The 27471-nt window shown below is 39.1% G+C and overlaps 1 protein-coding gene across 1 annotated transcript; it reads right to left on the bottom strand.

The window, feature by feature from the left end:
* Window positions 1-18313: 18313 nt before the first annotated feature.
* On the bottom strand, window positions 18314-20282 carry LOC118439370. Its single transcript, XM_035860620.1, has 3 exons — window positions 19803-20282; window positions 19103-19395; window positions 18314-19047 (listed from the first exon to the last, which is right to left on the bottom strand). The coding sequence occupies exons 1-3, from the start codon at window positions 20203-20205 to the stop codon at window positions 19036-19038; spliced, it is 708 nt and encodes a 235-aa protein (XP_035716513.1). The 5' UTR covers window positions 20206-20282; the 3' UTR covers window positions 18314-19035.
* Window positions 20283-27471: the final 7189 nt, after the last annotated feature.

The raw sequence follows: 27471 nt of genomic DNA on the forward strand, positions 1-27471 counted from the left end.
TCAACTGGCGAATTATCACATCTTATCACTGTTTTACCACAATCATCTGGACTAGGAATCGAACCTGAAAATAACAATACTGAATCAGTTAACTTCTTAAATGCACCCCCCGAGCGAGGGGCAAATGAGAATGAAATTTACAAACCTTATAAATTGTACCCCGACACATCTTCATGAAGGTATATTACCAACACTTCCATCAGTCAACAAATCACTCTTTGATACCATGAGCAAATTTGAGAAACGTTTATTTGCTGTATATAAAGGACCTGCTTCAATAGCCATTGTATTAGTTGCTTCGGAAGGTTTTCAGCGATGGGTTCTCTACTCAAAATATCTCTATTCTTAGGTTTTACTTTATTAGTTTCAGGTAGTATTCGAGAGAGTTGCGAAAACTGTGTCGAGCAAGAAAAAATATTTTACAGAGGATTATTCCCAAATTCCAATTTTTCAACCACTTGTGTCTGGTCTTCGACTCAATTACCACCTGGCTACTTCGTTTTCGGGAGGGGGTGTACGCTGGAGGATTGTGTACTAATAGAAAGACCTACTATACGTTCGATGCTAACAGGAAACCAAGACTGCCAATTTATTCACCCCTTAGCACGTGGGAGACAATGAATACTAACTATGATAACTTCATACACACCCCGTGTCGTATAATATTCGCAGGTCCTAGTGGCTGTGGTAAGAGTGAGTTGGTTCATACTCATCTTAAAAAGACCTGAACTGTTTCACCCGGAACTCCCCAAGAAAATTAAGTATTTCTACAAAGAGACGCTTGCATCTCAAAATAATCCTCAAATTACATACATCAACGTTAAGCCAACAATAGATGACTTCGAGGACAACTCAGTCATTGTAATAGATGATTGGATGACATGTATTGGGAAGGGGGATGACCTTTTGTCATTATTCACTGTATATTCAAGGCACAGAAACGTATCAGTTTTCTTGTTGGTTCAGAATTTCTTCTTTAAATCCTTAAGAGAACTTACCCTTAATGCTACTCATATCGTCCTGTTTAAATCCCCCCGCGACTCCAGTTTCGTGAATTATTTAGCTCGGCAAATGTTCCCAAACAATAAACGTTACCTTACATCAGCCTACGGTCATGCTACATTAAACCCCCACAGTTACCTTCTTATAAATACAACACAAAATCAAGCTGAGGAACACAGACTCTCTTCTAACTTCCTCCCAGAACGATCTATAGTCTACTTGCCAGTTTCTTGAAATACCTAATTAAAAATGTCTTAAAATGTCTCAAAATTTAAAAGCAAATAAAGAGTTTTTAAGCTTCTTACAGAAGGCAAGTTGTAAACAACGTAAAGAAATTCTTAAAGCTGCAACCCCCACTCAATTAAAAGCATTATCAGAGTGCATTCTAAACGTATGTGCAGGAAACGTTCCTCTGACCCCCGGACAGTTTTTGAAATTAAAAAAGAAACGAAAGTCACTCTTTAAATTCTTAAAAGCTAAATCCATCAAAAGCAAAAAGCTAGTAGTGCAAACGGGAGGATTTCTACCTGTAGTTTTATCAGTTCTAACTCCTGTCTTAACAGCTTTAGCAGAACAAGCAATTAAAAAATTTTTATCAGGATGAAGCGAATGCGATTAGTAAGTGAAATAGACTTTGAAAAATTGCAACAGGTTAAAAACTTGAGAACAAATACATCCACATCCTTAAATATACCAGAGGAATCTGATTTAGCTTTATTCACATCTCTACCCAATGAGTTCAAGCTAAAATTATATGAATTATTAAACCGACAGAAGGTTACTCAAGACAAAAATGAGGAAAGTAAGCCTATCATGGTTAAGCTTGCTGAGGAGACTTCTAATACTAATGAAAAAATACAGAGCATTCAAAACCTCGAATTGACTCCGGGAATGGGGGCAATACCATCAAAATTTCTGAACAAGATGCATGCCGTTCTTAGACATTTAAGAGCTAATAATCATATAGTTTCATGGGACGAGAAGGGTCAATTAATTTTACACGGAATTCTTCACGAAGGAACAAATATTACAGATTTACTGAACCATTGTATTCGTGGAATATCATATTATGGACCTATTCCGGGGTTTTCAGATTTTCTACAAATTTTAATTGAGGTAAACATGCCAAAGACATTAGTGTCTAAGCAGACTCAGAAAGCAATGCAAACCCAAATAGAAAGAAATATTGTACACCCCGAACCTGAGAGCATTGCTGATGGAACCATTGATGTCTTATATGAGGCAGGTGATTCACCTGATAGTCAAAGGAAAGGGATTCCTACACCATTTGGTACCCCCAAAACATCGAAAAATTCCCAATCTAATTTTTTTCAAGAAAGTGCGAGTGCAATTCGAAATAAATTTGTTAACCTGAAACGAGGAACGAACTGGCTAAGGGTCGACAGGATGGATTAATATAAGATTTCAATTATTCACCTGCATTGTTAATCATAAATCTTAATAAAAGTTAGTTTGATAATGATTGTTTCATCTTTCGGTTAAATAAATTCTTTATTTTAATTTACAGGTAATGTAACTTACCTTTTGCATTAAAATTTTGATCCAGTAACAAAAAATTTAACATCAAATAACAAAGTAATCATTCTAGTCATATATTTGGATCTGTCGATATGTTGTTTTTGGAAATAAGTAGCATAATCTGTTTGTTATAGCGCTCTGTCCAGGAGCATTTCACGGGGGGAAAAATTTAACATACCTTGAAATATATTCAGACTAATACACACCCACATCTAGGTCAAGCCGACAGGCTTGGCCTAGAAGTGGGGGTGTGTTCTACTACTTACGCATTAATTATCTGTATATTGTATAGTTAGGAATCCTCTTTAATTATAATCAAAAGTAATGGTATGCTGTAAATGGGAAAATAATTCTGTGTAGGTATAGATACGCATTGCCTTAAAACCTATGTATGTATGTAAGATATATTGCTAAGTTAGAGCTATCTATTCTAATCTTGGTCATTATTACGCATATCACTTGTTCATATAAATCAGTATAATAAAACTTCAGTTAATTCAATCTACACGCGTTCATGATGCAATAGATTGGCTACGATATCTTACACGTGTTTCCAAGTTAAATGAGACATTTTGCATCAAGCGGAATTATTTGTGCTAGTCAGCTCATGTGGAAATTTTGGGAGCATTCGCGAGAGACTTAGAGTTCATTCAACATGGAAACCCCGTATCGCCGAAAATTAGATTTATGCAAATGATGTGACAAGCCTCAATAAGAGCACAGTATGCGATTTACACAAACATTTTACTCACGCTGCTTAGAAAACCACTCTAAAAATATTAAAATTCCCAGCGAAAAAAAACATTTAATTACACTGAAATTTCCCAGTACATAGGGTTATAATTTTATATATGCACAGCTGATAGCATTAATTTTGCGTCCGAAGTACTCGTCGGTGCATGTTTTTGGTATTTTCCACGTGTTCCTCATCTTTTTTTAATTAAGGAACAAGGTCGTCGTTTCCAAAAATTAAACATTTTAAGCCGCGTTTCATAGGTCAGTTTCTTACACTCGTCATCAAAAAGTTTGCAAAATCCATAAAAAAAATTAGGCACACTTTTCTTTAAAGTGTCGTCCTGAAGTTTCCATTTTGATAAAACACAAAAGGTGCATAAGTTGAGGTAACTAGTACATCTTTGTACAAAATAATCATAATTCAGAGTACTTCAACCACATTGATGAATTCTAAGTGGTGATTCTGACGGTGCAGGGTTCCAAAAAGTTTGTGGTTTCACCCTATTTTCTATGCCATATCCTAAAATTTTGTCGAAATACCAAACAATGAAGTTATTAGTAGACATCTCTGCGGTTTTCGAGGATAATACTTGATTTATTGAAAAATTGCTAGCTTTCAGTGACCCACAGTCATCTTCATCAGGCATGTACAAAGATTTTGGAAATCACAATCATTGCTTATTTTTAAAAATATGATAATCTGTTATACATTTTGCTACTTGGTTACTGGACGTAATTTATAAAAAAAAAACAATGAAGTGTTTTATAAACTAGGGATCGTGTTCTTTCTTCCCGAACTCATTTTGTACTTACCAAATTTTTTTTGTGAGAGCTCGATCAATATATGGCACGCGCGTCTGGTTTCGCAATTGTACAGGGTGGTGCGTTTGGAGACTCTGGAAAGCTGAGATTTGTGTTTCTGGTCGATATTTGGATATAATTGTTTGCATTGAGCTCAATTCTATCAGAAACCATATTAATTGCATTGATAAATTACATAGGTATTTTTTTAGGGGTCATTTTAGGTGTGCAAAATCGTTTAACGGCATGGTACACTTGGGGGTCAATTTTCGGACCCAGATTTCGAAATTTTAAAATGGAGTAAATTGAAACTTTGTTCGACTTGAATTATAGTTTTAAAATCGTTTACAACATTTTTAATCCGCTCCGCAGTTTTATTTATATTGGCAAATTAGCTACTGTGCCTATACAAAATTATAACCCTGTAGTACATAAACCGCTTAATGCAGCAGAGCACTTTTTTCTTTCAGCCATTAATACAATTTTCCTCTGACCTTGACTTTGTCACCGTACGTCGAAGTATAATCGACCGACAACTTGATAAGTTGCGCAAATTACTCATAATAAAGTCCAAATTCACAGTTTATTCATCATCTACATACTCACTATGAACGAGCCCAAACCAGTTTTAACCAAGATCTCGCCAAGGCGAAAAGCTTAATCGCAAGTCAGCCTTCTAACCGACACAACTTACGCTACATTTTAAGTTCAACTTTGAACTTTAGTTTGACCGGAGCGTTCCCTTTCCTTGCCGATGACTTTACCTTGGTCAATTTTAAGTTCATGCCAAAGTTCGAGGTCATTGAACTTTGGCAGTTATGTGCAGTTAATAATCCATTCCCGCGCGTTCCTTTGAGCAGCATGGGTTGGTTTTTTTTTGTGAGTCTTCGTAAATTTTTTAGAAAAAGTTGTCGAATTAATTACAAATCGTTTAAAGTTATAAAAAAACAAGTCAAATTAGTACACTAAGGTTTACTCTAGTATCTGATATAAATTTCATCCCATATTTATCACAATTGACAATTGTGATTGTGATTGTGGCGACTTTTAATTTCAACGTGGACAATGGACTTGGAAAGTTTCGTTTTTCATCAAAATCAGGGGTAGTCTTGTTCGCAAGCTACCCCTTGCGGGCAAGTCACGTTTCTTGGCATGACTTATCATTCTACACATCTGGAAATCCTATATTTAAATGAAAAAACTGCAGAAAAAATTAATTTATTGAAACAGAGTCGTCATCATGGAATTAAAATTTCATCAACCTTATCTAAAGACCTGGCTGATTTTCAACTTCTTCAAAACTTTCCCAATTATACCTTCAAGACTGTCAAGAGGGGGCGAGCACCAGGGGATGAATGGAAAAGACGACAGAAGAACCACAAGAAATGGGGCAAATGTTTGGAAAGGAAAGCACGACAACTTCACCAACGTCGGGAAAATAAAATTGTCGAGTCAAAACACATTGGCGCAAATCTATTAAATCTGGCCAAGATAGACTGTAGTAGTAAGTTATCAAAATTACCAATATGTGTTCCTAGAGTATTCTATACTAATCCAACTTCTTTGTCTCCTGACAAATTAAATTCTCTTGAGGGTAGTTTAGTTGAGTATGATATTGGTGTATTTGTGGAAACTTGGTGGAAAAATGATCATGTTAGTTATCTTCATGGGTTTGAAACGTTTGCAAAAAGTAGAAATTATGTAGGGCCAAATAAGAAATCGATAAAAAAGGGTGGCGGGCTAGCCATTTTTGTTAGGAAAACAATCTCGGCAAAAATTTGTAATATTAATCTGAAAGTTGACTCAAAAATTGAATCGTTAGTTATTTTGCTAAAACCCCAATTTCTACCCTATTCATTAAGTTGTATTATTGTGGTAGCTATATACTTACCTCCTCAATTTGTGAATACTTTAAGCAGAGAATTGGATAATTATTTGATTGAATTGGTTACGAAATTAAGAGGTAAATATAAAAGTCCGGGTATATTAATTTTAGGTGATTTCAATAAGTGGGATTACAAGTTATTTGTTAAATCGTCTAAGTTAAAGCAAACTGTTTCATTTCCAACATTTTTTAACTCAACTAAATCAACTAGTTCTAATTTGGATCTTATTTTTACAGACTTCAACTTATTTTATGAGGAGCCTGAACTGCTTCCGCCAGTCAAATCAACTTTAAAAAATCGGGTTCATGGATGCTTATCTTTGAGTCCGCTATCATGTTTTGAGTGTGGGAAACTTCGTAAAACAATAATATGTAGACCTAGTGTTAATCAGATTTCTGAGCAGTTTATAGCGCAACTTGACAATATTCAGGTAGATGTAAACGAATTTAATAACTTTAGTCTAGATCAGAAAGTTGTGCAGCTAAATAATTTATTAAGTCATACGTATGATTGTGTTTCACCTCTATATGAGAAAACTATTTGTGAAGTAGATCCGATTTGGATGACATCAAGAATTAGGAAGTTATTTAAACAACAGCGAAAGGCAAAGAAACAAAAATGTATAGGTAAATTGAAAGACATAAAGAGTAAGATTAAAGATCAGATTAAAATTTCACAAACCAGAATTAAGCAAAAATTTAGTGAGGAAGTACCTGGTATGAACTCATCCGACTGGTACCAATTAGTCCGTAAAGTTAGTGGTTTGGAAATTGTTTCAGCGTTTACCAAAATTAAATCAATTAATAGTACATTTTCGAACAGTAATGAGAAAGAATTAGCCAATTTAGTAAACTCCCACTTTTCAAAAATATGTACAACGTATGAAGGGTGTGATTTTATAAACTTGTGTCCGCTCCCCCGCGATTCACGACCAATCAAAGTTACTGATCTCCACGTTAGTCAAGCAATTCGTAAATTAAGTAGTAAAAAGAGTAACAGTCCCAATTTGATTCCCAGCGCATTAGTTAAAAGTGCAAATTACTTCATTAGCCCATTATTAGGTAACATAATAAATCAATCATTCCAAAATTGCAAATTTCCTGAAACTTGGAAAAAAGGATATGTCACTCCTTTACTAAAGAAAGTGACATGTAATTCGTTGAATGATATTAGGGCAATTACACAGACGGATGTGTTTTCTAAATTAGCTGAATCATTTATGTTTGATAATTTGTATAAGCAGGTAGAAGGGAAGATAAATTTGAACCAATTTGGGAGTCTTAAAAATGCATCTACGTCTCATTATTTAGTGCAGATTAATCATTTTATATTAAAATCTGCTGAAATTCCAGGAACGACGGTAATAGTAGCAGGTATTGATAGTTTTAAAGCGTTTGATTTAGTCGAACGCAAGGGTGTTAGCTATTTAATATTCGATAACTGCGCATAACTGGTAACAATTTTCCGATGTATAATTCAAAGTCGTCTTTAAAAACACGTGTGGTTTGTGTATTAGCTGTCGGATGTCTATTTGCTTTGACGGGTAAGCCATAAAAAATTAATAATTATAAGAAAAGTGTTCCAGATAAAGATGCTCATATATTTAGTGCTAGTCGTAAATGACGTAAGTATTACAAATAGTCATGTACAAGGTAAGAATACAAAGTACATAGTAAATTTTTTTGACTTGATTTTCATGCAATAAACATTACTTTTATTGGTAAACAAAAACAAAATTATTTGATTAAATTTGATTAATTAACAGAATGTTTGAAAAATTGGAATATGCCAAGTTTTTTTCAATATGAATACGTTTAATACAAAAACACATATTTTCCCATCAGTTCAATTATCTTAATTAGATCATCAAGAATTTATTTTGTAGGAGCCCAAAACAATGCTGAGGCCGGCCTCAGGAATTGTATTACCGACATCTTTTCCAATTTCTCGACATGGGTTACAGAAAATGAATTTGATCCGACTCCACCAGATAGTAGAACATTCCCATTAAATGTCGGTACTGGCCATATCACACTGTCTGGAAGTCTTACGTAAGAGTTCTAAATTCAGGAAGGTTTTAAACTTACTATAATACATTCGTTGATTTACAGAAATGTTTCAATAGTGGGTCTATCAACCCTTAGATCGATGAAGTTTGCAACCGGAACAAGCTTCCAAAACAGAATGATCTACTTGAACGTTAACTGGTCACAAGGAGGAATCAAAGGCAGGTTATAGATATATAGCTGTTGAATATTTGTTCACTAAAATTATTTGTGGTCTTAACCTTAGGGAAATATAATGCAACCGGAAAAGTCTTGGGACAATGGGATGTGGGAGGGAATGACGACTGGTGGATGTTGTCAGGGAATCTGCAAATTAATTTACAAATGAGGTTTATAATTAATGGTGAAGGTCGGATCATACTGTCTTCAGAAATCATCAGCACCAAGGATTTTGTTTTTGATCAGGCCACTTTAAATGGAACGTTTAAAGGATTGCTCAAGGAAACTGAGGATATACAAGAACACGAGGAACTTATCATTAGTCAGATTGGTCAACAATTGTCCGACATAGTATTCTATCATCCTCAGGGCAATAAAATTATGCATGTTTATGTGCGGGCATGCATGCAAGAAGCTTTCTTGGTGAGTTAACTTGTACAGATATGCTGCAATCCTAACAATTTTACATGCATCTTATTTTTTTTGTTAGGCAACTAACGTGGTAGACATAATTAAGTGGCCAACTCCTGGCTTGACCACGACATCTCGTCCCACATCAATTGCCACAAATTTAATTACGACAGAAGTGTCAAGTACTTCTGTGTACACAACTACGCTAAAACCTACAGAGATTATTACTACCGAAACAACAGTGTTTAGAACTTCCACAGAAATGTTGACAGAGACTACTGAGATACCAACAACGACGACCGAAATACCTACAACGACGACCGAGACACCTACAACGACGACCGAAATACCAACAACGACGACCGAAATACCTAGAACGACGACCGAGATACCTACAACGACGACTCAAATACTTACAACTATGGCCGAGATACCTACCACGATGACCGAGATGCCAATTACAAGTACCGAGATTCCAACAACCAAAGACATGGGGTCCACTACCCAGACCACAATCGATGATCGAACAACCACAGAAGGAACCACGATCCCTCCACCAGTCTCAGATGTTTGTGACCTTGCACAAGAGTTGACATATGTTCAAGGGGACACTATTGACTGGAACGAACAACTGCAACAATGTATACAATCAAAAACTTAGACAATTAAACGATTTAACTAAAAAAGCTAAAAATTTTTGATCAGGGCTGTGCTTAGCTAATGTAACTACCGGGTTCAACTCATCATATATTGAATTTTCGAATGTCACCTTGAATCTCGTGTATTACGGAATTTTTAAGGTGAGTGCAATAAATTTTTTTCAAAATTCAATAAATTTATTTCGTTTTCTGTGGGATACCAAGATTCAAAATAAATGGTGCAGTGATACTTACCACAGTCGAGCAGATCCTTGTAATATCCCATGCGAAGGTAATATAGACAATGTGGATTCAAGTAAAGGAAAAAATGAATATAATAGGAACGATATTAAAGTCAACTTCGTGAAATTACAGATCTGCTCAAAAATATAACAGCTAGCATCCATTGTGCACAAATTGTGTATGAAACCTTGGGATTTGGCGCCTGGCCTGAATTCTATTCTGGATGTGTTCTAACAAGCTCCTTGGATTATCGTAGTCGGTGCAAAAGTGCGTAATTATGTTAGTGCTATGTACGATAGATAATTGAATTTTCAAAATAAATGGAAATATATACTTAATAGAATCTCCATATTTAACTCCATCTGAAAACGTCTTCAACGAAGGGAGTGAAAATCAGCAAATTTCCTGCGAAGCGAAAGGCGTACCTCGTCCAAGTCTACGGTGGGATGACGAAACCATTCGTTACATCGAAAAGTCGGGGGACAGGTTGAAGGCTAAGGATAACAGAGAACGAGGTGCCGATGGGAATTGGGTGACCCGTCATTCCATTATATTTACCACGGTTGTTAGATTAGACAGCCGGATGTATTCCTGCCATGCGCAAAACATAGCAGGCGTAGCCAACCATTTATATTCTGCGGTAGTGATTCCAGCTGAGAGGTCGACTTCGTGGACTTTAATATCTATAATTGCAGGAAGCATAATGATTTTGCTGCTAGCCCCATTTGTACTATTCTTGTTACGCTGGCGCCAAAAGGTTGCTAATTTAATCCTTTGTCATATATATCTCGGCTGATTTTGAAAATTAGTTTCTTATTGCAGAAGGTCAAGTTGGTAAAAATCTACCAGCAATTTAAGTATGGCACAAGTGATGACTTTCTTCACATTAACTCACCTTCAGATATACAGCTTCCAAATGTTATACTGGAAACGCATCGAAAAATCTACGAATTACCATTCCCATCTACACTGGAAATAGATCCGACTCGATTGACCTTTAATAAGGCTGAGATCCTAGGTCATGGAGCGTATGGAATTGTATACAGGGGAATGTGGGACAGGTGTAGGACCGTTGCCGTTAAAACCATGACGGATAAAGGCGACGATTCAAAACTAGCAGCACTGCTAACTGAAGTGAAGATGATGAATTATGTCGGTCGACACGGAAATGTTGTTCAGCTGCTGGGCGTTCAAATATCCAGCTTAAGAAGAGGTTAGTATAAACATAGCTATAAAATAGTAATATTCAAATGAAATATGAATTTTCTGATGAACTGCCAGGTTTGGTCTTCGTGGCGGTCGAATACTGTTCGAATGGCTCATTGGACGATATTTTGCACGAACGACGAGACGATTTCGATAAGGCCACATATTATTATGGCCCAGGAAATACTCCTCTGGAGTATATTCCATTTGAAAACTTTGTAAAACCTTTATCAACCCATCGTCAACTACTTATTTGCTGTCATCAGGTTTGCAGTGCTATGGAATTCTTGGTTTCAAAGAAGGTAGAATTATGAAAATTAGGTTGTTCAGGAAAATTTCGATATTTTAAAAATTACATACTGATATTTTACTTTCCTTAGGTCATCCACGGGTAAGTTATAGGTGATATTAAACTCACAGTTATTTCAATTTTCAACAATTTTCAACAATTTTTCTACATACCCAATTTTACATTGACTCAAAGTGACTTGGCGACGCGAAATGTTCTTCTGGACGGAACCTATACAGCGAAAATTTCTGATTGCGGACTTTCTAAACAACTTTACGATAAGAAATTTATTACCAGGATAAATGTAAATACTTGTTACATGCCAGTTTATAATTACTTTGACTAATTTAAGAGCGGTATCATTTGTTTAAGGTTATCAATAATTTACAGGACACCCCACTCCCATTTGGATGGCTTGCTCCCGAGACATTGAACTACCAGCATGTGAAAAAAAAATAATCGGATGTCTGGGCGTTTGGGATTTTCATGTGGGAAGTTTTCACTTTGGGAGAAATTCCATATGCTCCAGAAACTACTTGGGATTCAAGTTTTATTAAATGTCTGTACGATGGTTGTCGACTCGAACAACCGAGATACGCTGGAACAGTTACCTAAGTAGATACCCTAAATCGCATGAAATTTACATTACTTGGAAAATTTTATTAACTTGCATATAGGTACCAAATCATGCTCAAATGTTGGGAATTCGAACCAAGTAGTCGGCCTAGCTTCCAACAATTGTCAATTCAACTTCTTCATTTGCACGAGTTAGAGTGCAAAAATAATTAAGATTCATTTATCAGGTGGGAACTGCATACATAAATACAATACAGTATAAATAATCCTCAAAGTAAGTCTAATTTTCGAAAGCTTCTTAAAATACCTAGCGCTAATCTGAGGTGCCTAGAAATCTTATCATAAGTATCTATGTACATATGTATGCATGTAAGTATGTCGTGGTTGTATTGGTTCAATTGAATAATAATTATGAGTATTAAAATTAGACTACACTTATAATGAAAATAAAATATTCATGTACAAAAAGTACAAAAAGGATCCTGGAATGTCGGTGCGAAATTTAGCTCACAAATTGAAGTTATCGCCTACTACCGTACATAATATTAAAGTTAAGAAGTTGGGCATCAAATCTTATAAGGCTATATCAGCTCCTAAATACACCGAAGAGCAAAAGAAAAGGTCAAAGACCAACTGCCGGAAGATTGCAGAGAAACGACTCGACCCGAAGTTATCCAAGATTCTTGTCATGGATGACGAGACTTACTGCCCAATTGATCCAAATGACGTTCCTGGCACCAAGTACTACTCTTCAACTGACAAAAAAACCCTACCAGAAAAATATAAGTATAAATCTAAGTCAAAATTTCCTAAGCGGTACCTAGTATGGCAAGCGATTGACTCTTTGGGAAACGTTTCAAAACCTTATGTGACCACCGCCACAATGAACACGGAGAGGTATTTGAATGAGTGCATAAAGAAGAGGTTGGTCCCCTTCATTAAAAACAGGGATGTTCTTTTCTGGCCGGACATGGCAAGTTGTCATTACTCTCGTCCAGTTGTGGAGTACTTTGCGTCGAAAAATATCGATTTTGTGGAAAAAAAAAATAATGCACCAAACGTACCCCAGGCAAGACCTATTGAAAAATTTTGGGCTTTATGTAAGAAGGAATATCGTAAACGAAAAACTCCAGCCAAAAATTTGAACTCATTTCGCCAGATTTGGTCAAGAATCTCAAAAAAGGTAGCCCAGAACAGTGGCCGAGCACTAATGGGTGGCGTCCGACAAAAAATTCTCCAGATTGGACGGAAGGGGGTGTATGCACCATTCGAAGCAAAAAATAATTAGTTTCAACCTTTGTCTTTTGTTGACCAAAATTTTGTTGAAATAAATTTATTAACTTATGGTATATACGCATTTGACCAAAGTTGCATTACATCCGGAACACCCTCTACCTACATTGGAAACACACAATTTGACAAGATTATAAGTATTTCAGAACGCCAAGTAATATATCACTCCTATAATAAATCATTAGCATTATCATTATTTATCATGGTTTGAACAAAACTCAGTGACTAACACTACGCAAAACCATCGTCATAGGATATTAAAAACTTCATATTAAGTTTTTGATTGCATAGCTTGAGTAGTAATGCAAATGCTGTTCCATAAAATTTATTTAATATCTGTAGTCGCACCACGCCTCATTAACATTTCCATCTTTATTTATCCCGTAGCATTTATGCACATAGAGGGAACTCACGTCACAGTTTGTAACCTTCGTATTGACTGGGAACTGGTTAAGGGTGATGGAATTTCTGCCCGCCAAAAACACGTGTCCATTTGATTAACATTGCGAGCGGGCTGAAATTCAAATCAAATCCATCACCCTTAACCAGTTCCCAGTCAATAACTGCGTAAGGTTTGTAAGCTTACAAACTTTTACGAACTTTTACACACATTTCTAAGGAAAATTGACTTACGAACTTTTACGAAACTTACGCACTTCAAACGTATGTTTTTGGTTCGTAAACAAAAGTTCGTAAATAATTCGAATTTGATATTTACATTTTCGGTTGAAATTGTCTTAGAGACGAATTGTCTATTGTAAATTTTTTGTGATCTCGTCCCGCAAATGCAAATTAATTTAATTATTTTACAAAAGATTGCTGCCAGCCGAAAATATTTGTCGCTATCCGACCAGCCCCCAAATGTCAAATCCGGGCTAAATTGACACACTTCATCCAGTGGGGTGTCAATCGATCGGTCTTGATCTTACGATGATTTTGGTATATTATAGAATTTTGTGACCTATGAAATGGCTGTGTAATTCCTGAAAAACTGATATTTTAGGCAAAAAAATTCAAAAAGAATTACATGTCATTTGGTGTAAGGTAGGATAAAGTTGGCTAGCAACATTTTGATGACGTTTTATATGCGATATTTTTTTTTACTAAAAAATGTTTACGAAAACGTTTACAAAATCAACTCACGTCAAGAGTGTGTAAACTTACAAACCTAACGCAGTTACGTAGGTTACGAACTTGACGTGAAATCCCTCATAGAATTGCGAAATGGCTATCCAAGTTAAATTTCAGCTTTTACATATCGATACAGTATGTATGTAAACGCTTCACGGATTTTATTCAGAATTTATTTCATTAATTAATCACTACAAAATTTATCGAAATATTAACATCAAAATTTATATTCCAACTACACAACATACTTTCGCCATATATTTCTTATACTACTGAAACCCATGCTTATTTAATTCATTTTAATCGAATATCCTTTCTTAAGTTCCCAGCAAAATAGTCACCGTTGTGGAAATCACTTGCTCGAAGTACTGCACCTTTGTCTCCTTGTTCAACCGAAACATCTTACTCTCGCCGAATCCCGCCCAGATACAAAACAATCGCACCCCTCTTAATCTCATCCTCCCGTATTTTATCTGAAACTTGTTATTACCCTCCCCCAGCGAGGCGACCCATCTCCTCTTAATTTCTGTGTTAACATCCAACAATCCGTGTGCAAGGGGTAACGTTAGATTTATAATTAACGCCGTAACAATTGAGGCCGATGGAAAAAAAGCGTAGACCGGAAACGGTAAAAAGTCGTACAATTTAATCGTGACGAAATTTGACACGACGAATACCACGAGTCCGATGAGGATTAAGAAGAAGGTGCCCAATTCTTGAAACGGCGCCAACGCCTTCATTGCCAACTGTAGCCTAATTTGGGTCGTGATTCCCGCATTGATTCGCGCCATACCCACAAAACGTCGCTCAGATAAGTGCAACAGGGCCGCAAATATGGATCGGATCATGTTTAATGCGCTGATAAAAATGAGAATTACAAGACAAAAGACACGGATTATTTCGAAGACGTCTACCACGAGCAGAAGGCAACGTGCCGTGTTTAGGATAACCATGGTTACCCGGCCAAACTGGTAAATGTCGTTTATGTCTCGCAAAATAAAATAAAAAGCGTCGAACTGCATGAAAAACTCGGATGGGACGATGAAAAATCGATAAATGTAGAAACTTCGAACAATTAGGGTTAAAATGAAGGTCAGTTTTGCGTGAGACTCGGCCGTCACAGTGGTCACGTTACGTTCTAGAGGGGAAAGATTCCAAATAGACTCAATTAACACTTATATATATTTGGAATGTTCACTCTTAGGAATCTAGCACTTATTCAACCAACACCAAGGACTAAATACTAATCCTAAACTATATTCATTTATCTATGACTCCACCAAAGTGGTATTCATAGTGGTAATACCGTGTACGTAGTAATAGCTCGGTATTACAGAGTAATTAATTTGTATGGACCAGTATACATAATTAAACTTAGTACCAAGCAGTAGCATGTTTGGGACTGAGAAATCAATACCTGCGCGCCTATGCCTACCAGATTTCTATGTAAGCGTGTTTAACTACTAAAATGTTAAATAGTGCGATTATTGGTGCTGGGTTAAGCTAAAGACTAAATTTTTTAAACCGTGTAAACTCAAATTCTGATCAAAAGAAGTATAAAGATTTCTTAGCCTGGCCTAAAATTTACACAAAATGCATTTAACTCTTTACTTACCCTCGAACGTCCTTGCTACCAGCTGTCCCTCAATCTTAACAATTTCATTCCACCCGTTGACAGCATCTTTTCCGTGTAACGTCACCATGACATGGTTCACAATACCGTAAAAGAGGAGGACACAGAGAAACACGAAAATTAAGGAATATTGCAACGACATGTAGGGCTTCTTCGAAGTGGAGCGTACAATTTCGAATATAATGTACAACGCCGTCCCGCCCGATATTATGTCCACCATGAGAAACATATTCAAATGCCACATTTTAACCGACACGTTTTGTCTCCAAGACATGTAACGGAGAAATTGCCGTGCTTTATCCCATTGGATCGGGCATTCCGAAAAAATTCCTAGTTTTGAGGCATATTCCCCAAAACTGGAGGACACATATGGGGGAGCCATTTCGTTCTATGCCTGTTTTCCGAATACGTACGTCTTATAACTTCGTAGGTAATTCAAACCTTGGTTGTTTAGGGCATATTCTTGTAGACAGATATGTCGATCGATTGGTTAGATATACAAATTTTCTGATTAAAAATTAAAAAAAGTTTACTTGCCATTGGAAAGTAGGTTTACTTAGGAAGTCTTATTGGCAAACTGTTTAGGTTGACGTATAAAATTAATTATGCAGACCGAGGAAGACTATGAGCTTTTTCTTAGATGAGGGTATTGTTTGTGGCTAAAGCAAATATTCATCCAAAACTATGTACATAATTACACAAGTACATAATTATACCCGTCGTAGAGTGGCTGGCGTGTTCAGTCGTTTCTGCGATAGTCAAAAAATTTTTTTCAAAAACCTGTTTTGGGACACATTGGCATTATGCTTAAGGGGCAAACTGCCCAAACTGGAGGGGTGTTTGGAAAATTTGCAATGTTAAAAAGTAGATGCAAAGCTTAAAGAAAATAGGCAAAATTGAAAATTACGAAAACTGTTCTGAAATCCACAAAGCTTTAGCCGAACTGAGGAAGGTCAAGGTGCACAGCAGCATTTGGAGTTGAGCAGCTTAAAAATACATTTTTCCGAACCACTCTTATAGTTAGGTAACTTTTACAAATGATGTTGCAAAGAAACTTTGTTGCGCGTATGTATTTTCGAATTTTTGCTGAAATGATGCGTAATATTTCTAAACCAGTATTTGCACATGTATCTGTTACAGATTAGAATTCAATCCGGCCTAATTATTTTAGCTCATTTGGTAGGAAATTTTTTTTAGTTTTCATTTCCAAATTCACAGTCTCACCTAAGTTCTTCCCTGGTTTTACTTTGGTATATGGGATAAATACGCACGGATATAAACTTATTATTATTTTATTTAGATTGTGGCAACGAATAACCAACTTACTGCTCAATTTAATCGGTTGGGTAACTTCCACGACGATAAAACCTTGTAAACTCAAATAGGCCTGTCTTACCCATCCCAATTATTTCCTAGCTATAGGGAAATACATAAAACCAACAAATCGTGAACATAATAATGTCACAACGACATAAAAACTGTCCTTCATACATGTTTAATAGTAAAAAATTAAACAAATCCTTGAGGAGGATAATTATGCTCCGATAGGTTTGGTATTTTAAAATACCAATTCTAGGAAATTAATGTATGTATCTATACAAATTATTCCAGATTGCACAACAAAGATGGTTTGACAAACATAGGTATGTTACATATATAGTATAAACTGATCAACAACTAAATATTATAGTGAAGGAAGTATGCATACCATGCATCCTCCCTTCTCATCTCTCTCGTCTCCATATTCATACATCCTTATCACTGTCCGGACAGTGACTCCAGCTTCTCTATACATTATGTCCAAGGACAAGGAGTAGCGTCGTCTCGTTCAGCAAGGAGAAATACCAACCGCCCTGCAAGAATCACGGCAGAGAGGATTTGGCGTCGGGAGAAGTACAAGCTTCTTCTCACTCTCCGTATACTGCACATACATATATCAATAAGTTTCCCACAATATTTAAGTTCCCATTAGTTACACCATTCACTTCATAAAATAGACTCTATTTGTAAAATTACAAAGCGACGTGTAATAAATGTTGGATATCTCTGTCTATGAAAGATAAACTCGTGTGTGTGCCCCCTTCGTACTTTTGGTGACTGAATTCGGATACCATATTGTGTGTAAAATCCTCCGAGTACTTGTGCATATTTTCCATACGGGGAGGAACATTGTGTCATAGTGGGGGTGTCTTCCCAAGCGAGTTGCTCTCTATTCTACCTCGGCTACTCGCCTACTGTGTGGCGTCCTTCGGAGTGGTCATCCCCTTTCCTGCAACCCCCATCGTCCACGCAGAGCGTCCTCCGGAGTTTTATCGCCCACAATAGTGGGACAAATTAAAAATAATTAAAACCCTAATTAGACAAATTTTGATAAACGAATTTTCAGATACATCACAAATCGATCATTTCTATATGTGTTATTTTACATGTACACAATTAAAATGAATACGATGTGATAAGTTTTGGCAATTAAAAAGCCTTCAATTTTATTACTGGGTGAAAGCGGCGCTAAAGACTGAGTGGTTCAAAATTAATGAGGGATTTAAAATGCAGAAAATAGGTTTGGATGCATTTACAATATCAGGTGATTAATTTCTCGAATTGGAATTTATTTAAGTATGCATATCCACCCAATGTTTAAAAATGTGTACTTAACATTTCCTAAGGGATCTCAAGTAAGCATCATAGTTCGTATACAAATTCATCATTATCCATACTCTCAAACTTCACAAATTACTTCAATCCTTCGAAGAAACCCAGGGAGAGAATTATCCCAAATTGTTTCAAATTATTTCATACAAGGTTGCACGAAATTCATTTTATTAATTTAACCAGTAATTCGTCACAATTTGAAATTTAAAGTTTAATACTATTTAATACCGACCACATACAGACCTACATATGTACATATACAAATATATACATATGTAGGTATGTATATATCTTAATTAACTTTAGCCGAGCAATTCGTTTTAAGTCAACAACACCGTCACCGTTTGGGAGACCACTTGTTCGAAATACTGCACTTTCGTCTCCCTGTCTAACCGAAACATCTTACTCCCCCCGAAACCCGCCCACAGACAAAATGGCCGCACACTTTTTAACCTCCTCCCACATTTTAACTCCATCTGATTACCCTCCCCCACCATCGAGGCGCCCCATCTCCCCTGAATTTCCGTGCTAGCATCCAGCAATCCATGTGCCAGGGGTAACGTGAGATTTATAACGAGCGCCACCACAACCGACACCGAGGGAAAGAATACGTAGACCACAAGCGGTAATGAATTATACAACTTAATCTTGACGAAATTGGACACGACGACAACCACGAGTCCAACTAGGATTAAAAAGATGGTACCCAATTCCTGAAATGGTGCGAAAGCCTTCGTTGCCAACTGAACCTTAAGATGAGTCGTTATCCCCTCATTTATTCGCGCCACTGAAACAAAAGATCGTTCAGAATCGTGTAACAGGACGGAAAATATGGAGCGTACCATATTTAGAGCGGTGACAAAGCATAGGATGACGAGAGACAGAGCGCGGCATATTTCGAACACGTTGACAATTAGGAGCACGAAACGCAACAAGTTCGAGATGACCATGGTCGGCAGGCTAAGGTTATACGTTTCATCCAGGTCTCGTATTATGAAGTAGAAGCAGTCAAACTTCATGAAAAATTCAGATGGAAGGACGAGAAATCGATAGATGGAGAAACTTCGTACGAGAAAGATCAAGCTGGCGGCATGCGTAGCGTGAAATTCTTCTGGCATCTTGGGTTCGTCTTTTTCTATGTGAAACACAATATTTATATAACTAACTTAGCCAAACATATGTACATATTTAGTATTTAATTTCGAAAATACGAAAGCTAATATATTTAAATCCTGTGTTCTTAGTCATATCTACCAGTTGAATCTATATCCGTAATTTGTTTCTTGCGGGTTGGCTATATACATTTCTTGTAATTCAAGGCAAGAAACAGGAAATGCAAGGTACAAGAAGGTGCACGATACGTTTCCCGTCTGGCTATGCTCGCTCTGAAACATGGACGGGAAATAGGTTCGCAATTCTTGCAGGCCAAGATGATTCCGAACAACCACTTCTTCGCAGTTAAATATTTCTTGCACCGGACGCTCTGCTGCTATATATGTACCTGCGTCTAGATGGATTAGAAGAATCTTAATTTTAACTTACCCACGGGTCCCATCCTTCCCACTAGTTCGTCTTCGATCTTGACCACCTCATTCCACCCATAAACCGCATCCTTCCCGTATAACGAGATCATGACGTGGATTACAATCACATAGTACGACAAGATGCCTAACAGCGCCAAGATTAAGGCTGCTGACAACGGCATGTATGGTTCTTCCGGTAGGGCGCGTAATACTTGAAATAAGTTGTACAGCAGGGAACCAGCCGTTATGGTGTCCACGTTGAGAAACATGCTCACATGCCAAATTTGAACCTTACCGTTTCCCACGGGGGATTTGTAACGGAGGCATTTCCGCTTTCCGTCCCACTGGATGGGGCATTCTGTGAAAAATTTTAATTTTGCGGCATGTTCTTCAAAACTGGAGGTCGCGTAGAGGTGAGCCATTTTCAAGAATGACTACGAAGCGAATATGTATGTAACTAAGTCGCGAAAATTTAGAATACTTATGCATTCTCGTTCAGAAAAACTTGCATTCTTAAATCGATAATATTAGTCATAATATTATCTTACATATTCAAAGTATATTTTTTATTGGCCCCCACGTCCCCTGGTGTCCCCCACGTCCCCTGGTGTTACCAAAAAAGACACCATTTCTTCCGCCCAGGACTGGGTTCGTAATTCTTTTGTTGTTGTCGACCCCAACAATCACCCTCCAATCCGTCTGAAGAAAGCAGACGTCTTTGCCCGCTACGCTGTTTACGTCGCCCAGAGCGGGGAGGGCGGAGTCTCGGAGTCCACCATTGGGAAATACATAAAACAGTTTTTCCCCGACACCATCACCCGTCGCGTTGGAGCCAGGGGTGGCCTCCACAACTGTTTTGAGGGTATCCAGTGGGTGGATGCACCTCCACCTTCACCTCAACAACAACAACAACGCTACGATTGGGGAGAAATTCTCGCCCGCCTCAAGACCACCACGCCCACTTTGCGAAGAGTCCCCCGCGGTGCAAGAAGGTCTGTGGCGCAGTGTCTTGCCAAGATTCTGGAGCAAGTGTCCGAGTCGGACGACGAAGAAAGCTGGGGAAAGTTGCTCCTCTTTCCTTATGCAACACTCCCAGTCCCCCAGAAGTCTGATCGCATCAAGAATTTGACAACCTGGGTCAAGGATCATACCGCGGGGTGGGTGGGCGGCTTCTCCATCCCTCGGCCCCTCCCACCACGCCCACCCTCTAAAAAACCCCCACTCGACATGATGGCGAAAAAGGTGGAGGCCAAGTTAGCCGATGGTGACATTCGGGGAGCAATTCGCCTCGCATGCTCAGATGACACCATCGCTCCGTCCGACGATGAGACCCTCGCCGCCCTTCTCACAAAACATCCCGCCCACCCACAACCAGTCGATTTTCCTCCACCACTTGAGGATCCTGTCATTGCCCCTGTTTTAGACGAAGAGTTGCTTCGGGCAATTTCCTCTTTTCCGCCAGGGTCCGCGGGGGACTGGACGGAATGAGGCCCCAGATCTTGAAGGATCTCCTGGGGTGCAGTCAAGGAGAAGGGGGCGACCAACTCGCCGAAGCGATGCGGACCTTCCTCAACAAGGTCCTCAACGGTGGTGTCCCCTCAACTTTTTGCCCCCTCTTTTACGGAGCTTCCCTCACTGCCCTGAAGAAGAAGTCGGGCGGGATTCGACCCATCGCTGTGGGTAATACGTGGCGGCGCCTTGCCGCGAAGATCATTGTGGGAAGGATTACCCCTCAGTTAATCAAGCATTTTTCCCCCCAATTGGGGCTGGGCATCAAAGGCGGGGCGGAGATTGGCGCCCACGCAGCCCGAATTTTTACGGCCACGACCACACCTCCGCAAAAGCGTTCCTGAAAATCGACTTCAGGAACGCCTTCAATGAAATTCGGCGGGACACGCTACTCCACGCCGTCCGCGACCACTTTCCCTCCATCTTTCCTTTTGTGGCGCAGTGCTACGAAAGCCCCTCGTCGCTTTTCTACGGGACCATCCCCATCCCTTCCCTCCTTGGGTGCCATCAGGGCGACCCCTTAGGCCCCGCCCTCTTCTCCCTCGTAATCCACCCCATCGTCGAAGCCATGGAAACGGAACTAAACTTATGGTACCTCGACGATGGGGCCATTGGGGACTCTCCCGAGAAAACTTTGGCGGCCCTGGCAACCATTGCTAGGATGAGTGGTGAGGTGGGCCTTCACCTCAACCACGACAAATGTGAAGTCGGGATTCTGGGGGCGGAGCGGGAGGCCGCCATCGACATCCTGCTCCAATTCCAACAAGTTGCCCCCGGGATTCAGCTGATGTCCCCTGATTCTGCGATGCTGCTGGGCGCCCCCTTAACTAACGAAGCCCTGGGGGTGGTTCTGGCCACAAAGACGCAGCAATTGGCCACTTTCTCCCAACGACTCCTCGATCTCTCGGCTCATTCGGCCTTTTTCCTCCTGAGGGCGTCCATCTCCATCCCCCGGCTGATTTACTTTCTCCGCTGCGCACCGCCGTGGAGAAAGTTGGACGGCCTCGCCCACTACGACGCTACTCTGAAGGACGCCCTGGAAGGGATCCTCAACTGCACTCTCTCGGAGGCTGCTTGGATGCTGTCCTCCCTATCCGTGAAGGAAGGCGGCCTGGGGCTCAGGCACGCTGTGGATGTGGCGATACCGTGCTTTTTAGCGTCGGTCCACAGCATCCTGCCCCATGTAGAACGTCTCCTTCCGGACCACCTCCATGGCACCGACATCGCCATGGCAGAGGGTGTGCAGCGGTGGACCGACCTTGACCTCACCGACCTTCCACTCGAAACCGTCAGAGGGATTCAATCGGCGTGGGAACGCCCCATACTGGACAACACTTTGTCCAAACTCTCCGAATTGGCAGTGATCCCGGAGGATACTGCCCGTCTACGTTCCCTCCGTGACAAATACGCCGGGGTGTGGCTCAATGCCCTCCCCTCTCCACAACTGGGCACCCTTCTCCCCAACGAGACCTTTCGGGTCGCAATCGCCCTCCGCCTAGGCTGCGATATCTGCGAGCCCCACAAGTGCCCGTGCGGGGCGCAGGTCACCTCCAGAGGCTACCACGGCCTCTCCTGCCGCCGAAGTAAGGGTCGTTGGTCCCGCCATGAGGCCGCCAACGACGTCATCGCAAGAGCCCTCCGGTCTGCCGAAGTACCCTGCATCAGGGAGCCCGCGGGGTGCTCCACTACGGACGGCAAGCGTCCCGACGGGATGACACTTGTCCCTTGGTCGCGGGGGAGATCCCTTGTCTGGGACTTCACCTGCGCGGACACATTCGCTCCCAGCTACCTCCCAGACACCGTGCGCCATCAGGGCGCTGCCGCCAGCAAGGCAGAGGACCGCAAGAGGAAGAGGTACGCTTTCCTCATGGATCGATACATTTTTGTCCCCGTTGCCATGGAGACCACGAAAGTTTGGGGCCAAGAGGGACTGGCCTTCATCCTCCAAGTTGGCCAGAGGATCGCCGCCGCAACTGGACAGTCCAACGCCGTTAACTTTTTACGCCAGCGGGTTTCGCTCGCCGCGCAACGTGGGAACGTTGCCTCGATTCTAGGTACACTTCCTCCAGGAAAGGAACTGGAGGAAGTGTACTATTTGTAGTCCGTTCTCTCTCTCTCCCATTCTTACGGACCTTTTCTGCGATTTTCTGCGTTTCTTTAAGTTAGGGACCTTTCTTGTGCGACTCTTGCGTAGTCAGCTTTTTGCGATACTTTGTGATTATTTTCGTACCAACTCTGCGAACACAGCTTATACTCTGATCAATAAAAACAACAAATTTTTGGACTTTCCTCTTTTTTATTGGCAAACCAGACTGGCGTACATAATTAATAAGAAGAAAGAACTTGTTCTTGCCGGGAAGACCCACAAATCAACATTTTAAAAACCATAAATTCACAAAGAAAACATATGGAGAAAAGTATAAAATTACACTCATAGAAATCTAATATCGAAATAATACCAAGCGGTGTTATAATCGGACTCTACATACGAAAGTTGTATTCATAATTAATCCCGTGTAGTAATATTTATCTAGCTATCTATTAAGGTTTTACCATATCGGTAGCAAGTTTGTACGCACCGGTATACAATATACATACATACATACATAATTTGATACCAAGCGGGAACAACTTTAAAACCGACAAATCAGCAGTTGCATAACTATACTAGATTTCTAAGTGTGTAACTAGAGACAGCAAGACCCACCATTTCCATGTTAATCGCTTTATTGCTTCGGAATGTCTTATGTAAATATGTACTCCGACGGATAATTTTTTTGTTTACATACAGTCAATGGAAAAAGTATTGGCAACCCCCGCGCCAGCTAAATAAAATTAGCTATCACCATGGAATGTATCATACAATTGGCATGAAAATTTGTACCCATTTAGCAAATATAATGTAGTTTTCGATTATAATCATGACTTATTAATTAAAATTAGATAAACACAGTTTTTAAATAATTTGTTGGAAAATTTGCAAAATTTACCCACAAAAAGTATTGGCAACCCTTAACTTAAAAAATCATAAATCAAAGAAACACCAATTTTATTATGACAAACTGCTTCTAGTATTACGTAGCACCTCCCCTCGACGCAATACAAGCAAAAATACGTCGTGGAATTGATTCAACAAGTTTCGTTATAACGCTTTTCTATATGGCTGCCCACACTTCCTTTGAACTTTTGACAAGCTCGTTTTTCGAAGAGTGGTTTCCCACCAGTCCCTCTTTTCTGAATCCGGACAATCAGAATCACATCGGGAGACTGTGCAATCAACGAAAGAAGCTTAACCTTTTCGATCTCCAAAGCCTTGCATCGTTAAATTGGCTACATATTTGGGGTCACTGAATTTTTGGAATATAAAATTCCTTCATAGGTCAGATTTTTATCAAATAATTTCAAATTATCGGTTAGAATGATTATTTGGACCTCATTGGTCATGATTCCATCGATAATGACCAGCTACCTACGCCACGACCTAGTCATTTAACCCCAAACCATAATCGCTCCTCTTCTGTGTTTAGCTGTCATACGAACATATTCGTTTTTGTGAGCCTATTATGGCATCCGCCAGACTTGAACCATTCAATTTGCTCCGAATAAGTAAAATATGCTTATGTCAGACAAGCAGAACCTTCTTCATTCATTGGAAGTCTATTCAGGGTGGTGTTTAGTCCATTCCAATTTATTGAGTTGGTTCGTTTTGGGGACCCTCGCGTCAGTCGGGCTTCTGGACCCTGAAACCCCATGGCATGATTTTTGATTGATCACAATATTGCATGATATGTTGACGCCACAGTTGGTTCTCAAATTCAACATGGTTTTTGGGGTTAAAATCTTCCGATCTCGAGTGATAATTTGCTTGATTCATCAGTGGCTCGTGGGCGTAGGTGATTTTTTTCTTCCGCACCATGGAAAAGTAGAAACTGAGATTGTCATTTTATATTTCTTGGCTACGTTTTCAATAGTAAATATGGAAAAGTATGTTTTCTCTTTGAATTTTCGATAAGAAAGCTTTTTTGTGAAAGAGACATGATTATTTCTCGAGGCGCTAATACAGCTCGTTTGGTGTCGCCATTTTGGCTCCAGGCAACACAACTGTAGACTTAAAATGTAGCTGACGTCATATTTGCTCACCTAATTAACTTACCGTAATGAAATGTGGTAGCCGATTAAGAAAATTGTTTTGCGTTATTAATTTGGCCACATGTTGCCAATACTTTTTGTGGGTAAATTTTGCAAATTTTCCAACAAATTATTTAAAAACTGTGTTGATCTAATTTTAATCAATAAAACATGACTATAATCGAAAACTACATTATATTTGCTAAAGGCCTACAAATTTTCATGCCAATTGTATAATGCATTCCAACGTTACAGCCAATTTTATTTAGCTGGCGTGGGGGTTGCCAATACTTTTTCCATTGACTGTATATCTTTGAACTATATAAATATGTATGCAGATACATAAAATCTATCGCTAAATTTAACGAGTAATCGATATAAGTGCCTGGTCCAAAGTTCCTAATAAATCCTATTAATTACATCTTTAGGCACATATTTCATACCATTCGATTAGTAAACCAGATAAACTTTAATTACCTATGTATGCTCCATGGCCGTCTTCAAGAAATCGTATTAAATTATGCAAAAATTACAGAAACTTAAAGCGACGTAAAATAGAAATTTACTTATTTGTCGCCCAGGAAAATGTTGACGTGGAACTTGTCCCGAAAAATTGTCACAAAATAATTCCAAAAATGTCAAAATTTTGAAGAATGTGCTACATATGTAGATATCTCTATCATTAGATGTCCGAGACGACTTTCGAGACTCTCCATGTCGTATTTAATTTTTTTCATTACCTCGGACGGGAGGGGTAAAAATCGTCAATTTTGCGTTATGTATTTTCTAAACGTTCCCTAAATCGACAGAAAACATTACCCATTTATAAGACTGTATTATCCTTATGTGTAACATATGCAATCGACAAAAATATATACAAACGCATTAAATTTGCAGTGCGTATTTGGAAATCTTCTTTAATTTGATGCGAGAAAATAATTCTACATGCATGAACTCAAATTGTATGTACCGTAAATAATTTATGCATAGCCTCAAAAATTTAACATAAAAATTTACGGCATTATATATTAACATTTATTAAAATTAAAATTTATTAGTCATTTACAAAATTATTAAATAATACGGACCACAAGCTTAAATAAATTCACAAATACATTAGATTTACTCTAGAAACCCGTCATCCGTACTGAGTAACATCGTCACCGTTCCAGTTACCACTTGCTCAAAATATTGCATTTTCGTCTCTTTATTCAACCGAAACATCTTACTCCCGCCGATACCCGCCCACAGACAAAATGGCCGCATCCCTTTTAACCTCCTCCTCTCACATTTTAACTCAAATTGATTACTTTCCCCCACCATTAAGGCACCATATCTTCTTTTAAGTTCCGTGCTGACATCTAACAATCCGTGTGCCAGGGGCAACGTGAGATTTATAACAAGCGCCACCACAACCGAGACCGAGGGAAAAAAGGCGTACACCGGAATCGGTAAAGAGTCAAATAATTTAATAGTTACGAAATTCGACACAAGGAAAACCACAAGTCCCATAAGAATTAAGAAGAAGCTCCCCAATTCTTGAAACGGCGCGAAAGCCTTCATCGCCAGCTGGGCTGTGAGATGTGTCGTTATCCCGCCATTTATTCGCGCCATTGAGACAAAACATCGTTCCGATTCGTGCAACAGGACAGAAAAAATGGAACGTACCAGATTTATGGCGCTGATAAAAAGCAGAATCACAAGAGACAGAGCGCGGCATATTTCGAAAACGTTGACAATTAGGATTGTAAAACGGAGCACGTTCAAGATGAGGATGGTTGACTGGGTAAGTTGGTAAGTTTCTTTTAGGTCGCGCAACGGAAAGTAAAATGCGTCAAACTTCATAAAGAATTCGGATGGAAGGATGACAAATCGATAGATGGAGAAACTGCGCACGAGAAAGATCAAGGTGGCTGGAAGAGTGGCGTGAGATTCGTGTGGCATGCTGGTTACGCCACCTCCTAGATATAAAAAATATAAACGACACAGTAAGCTCAGTTAATCCGTCATAGTAAAATTTAATTTCGAAAGTGTGAAAGGTAATATGTACA

This window comes from Folsomia candida, unplaced genomic scaffold (genome assembly GCF_002217175.1).
Source record: "Folsomia candida strain VU population unplaced genomic scaffold, ASM221717v1 Fcan01_Sc034, whole genome shotgun sequence".
In the NCBI taxonomy this organism is placed as follows: domain Eukaryota; kingdom Metazoa; phylum Arthropoda; class Collembola; order Entomobryomorpha; family Isotomidae; genus Folsomia; species Folsomia candida.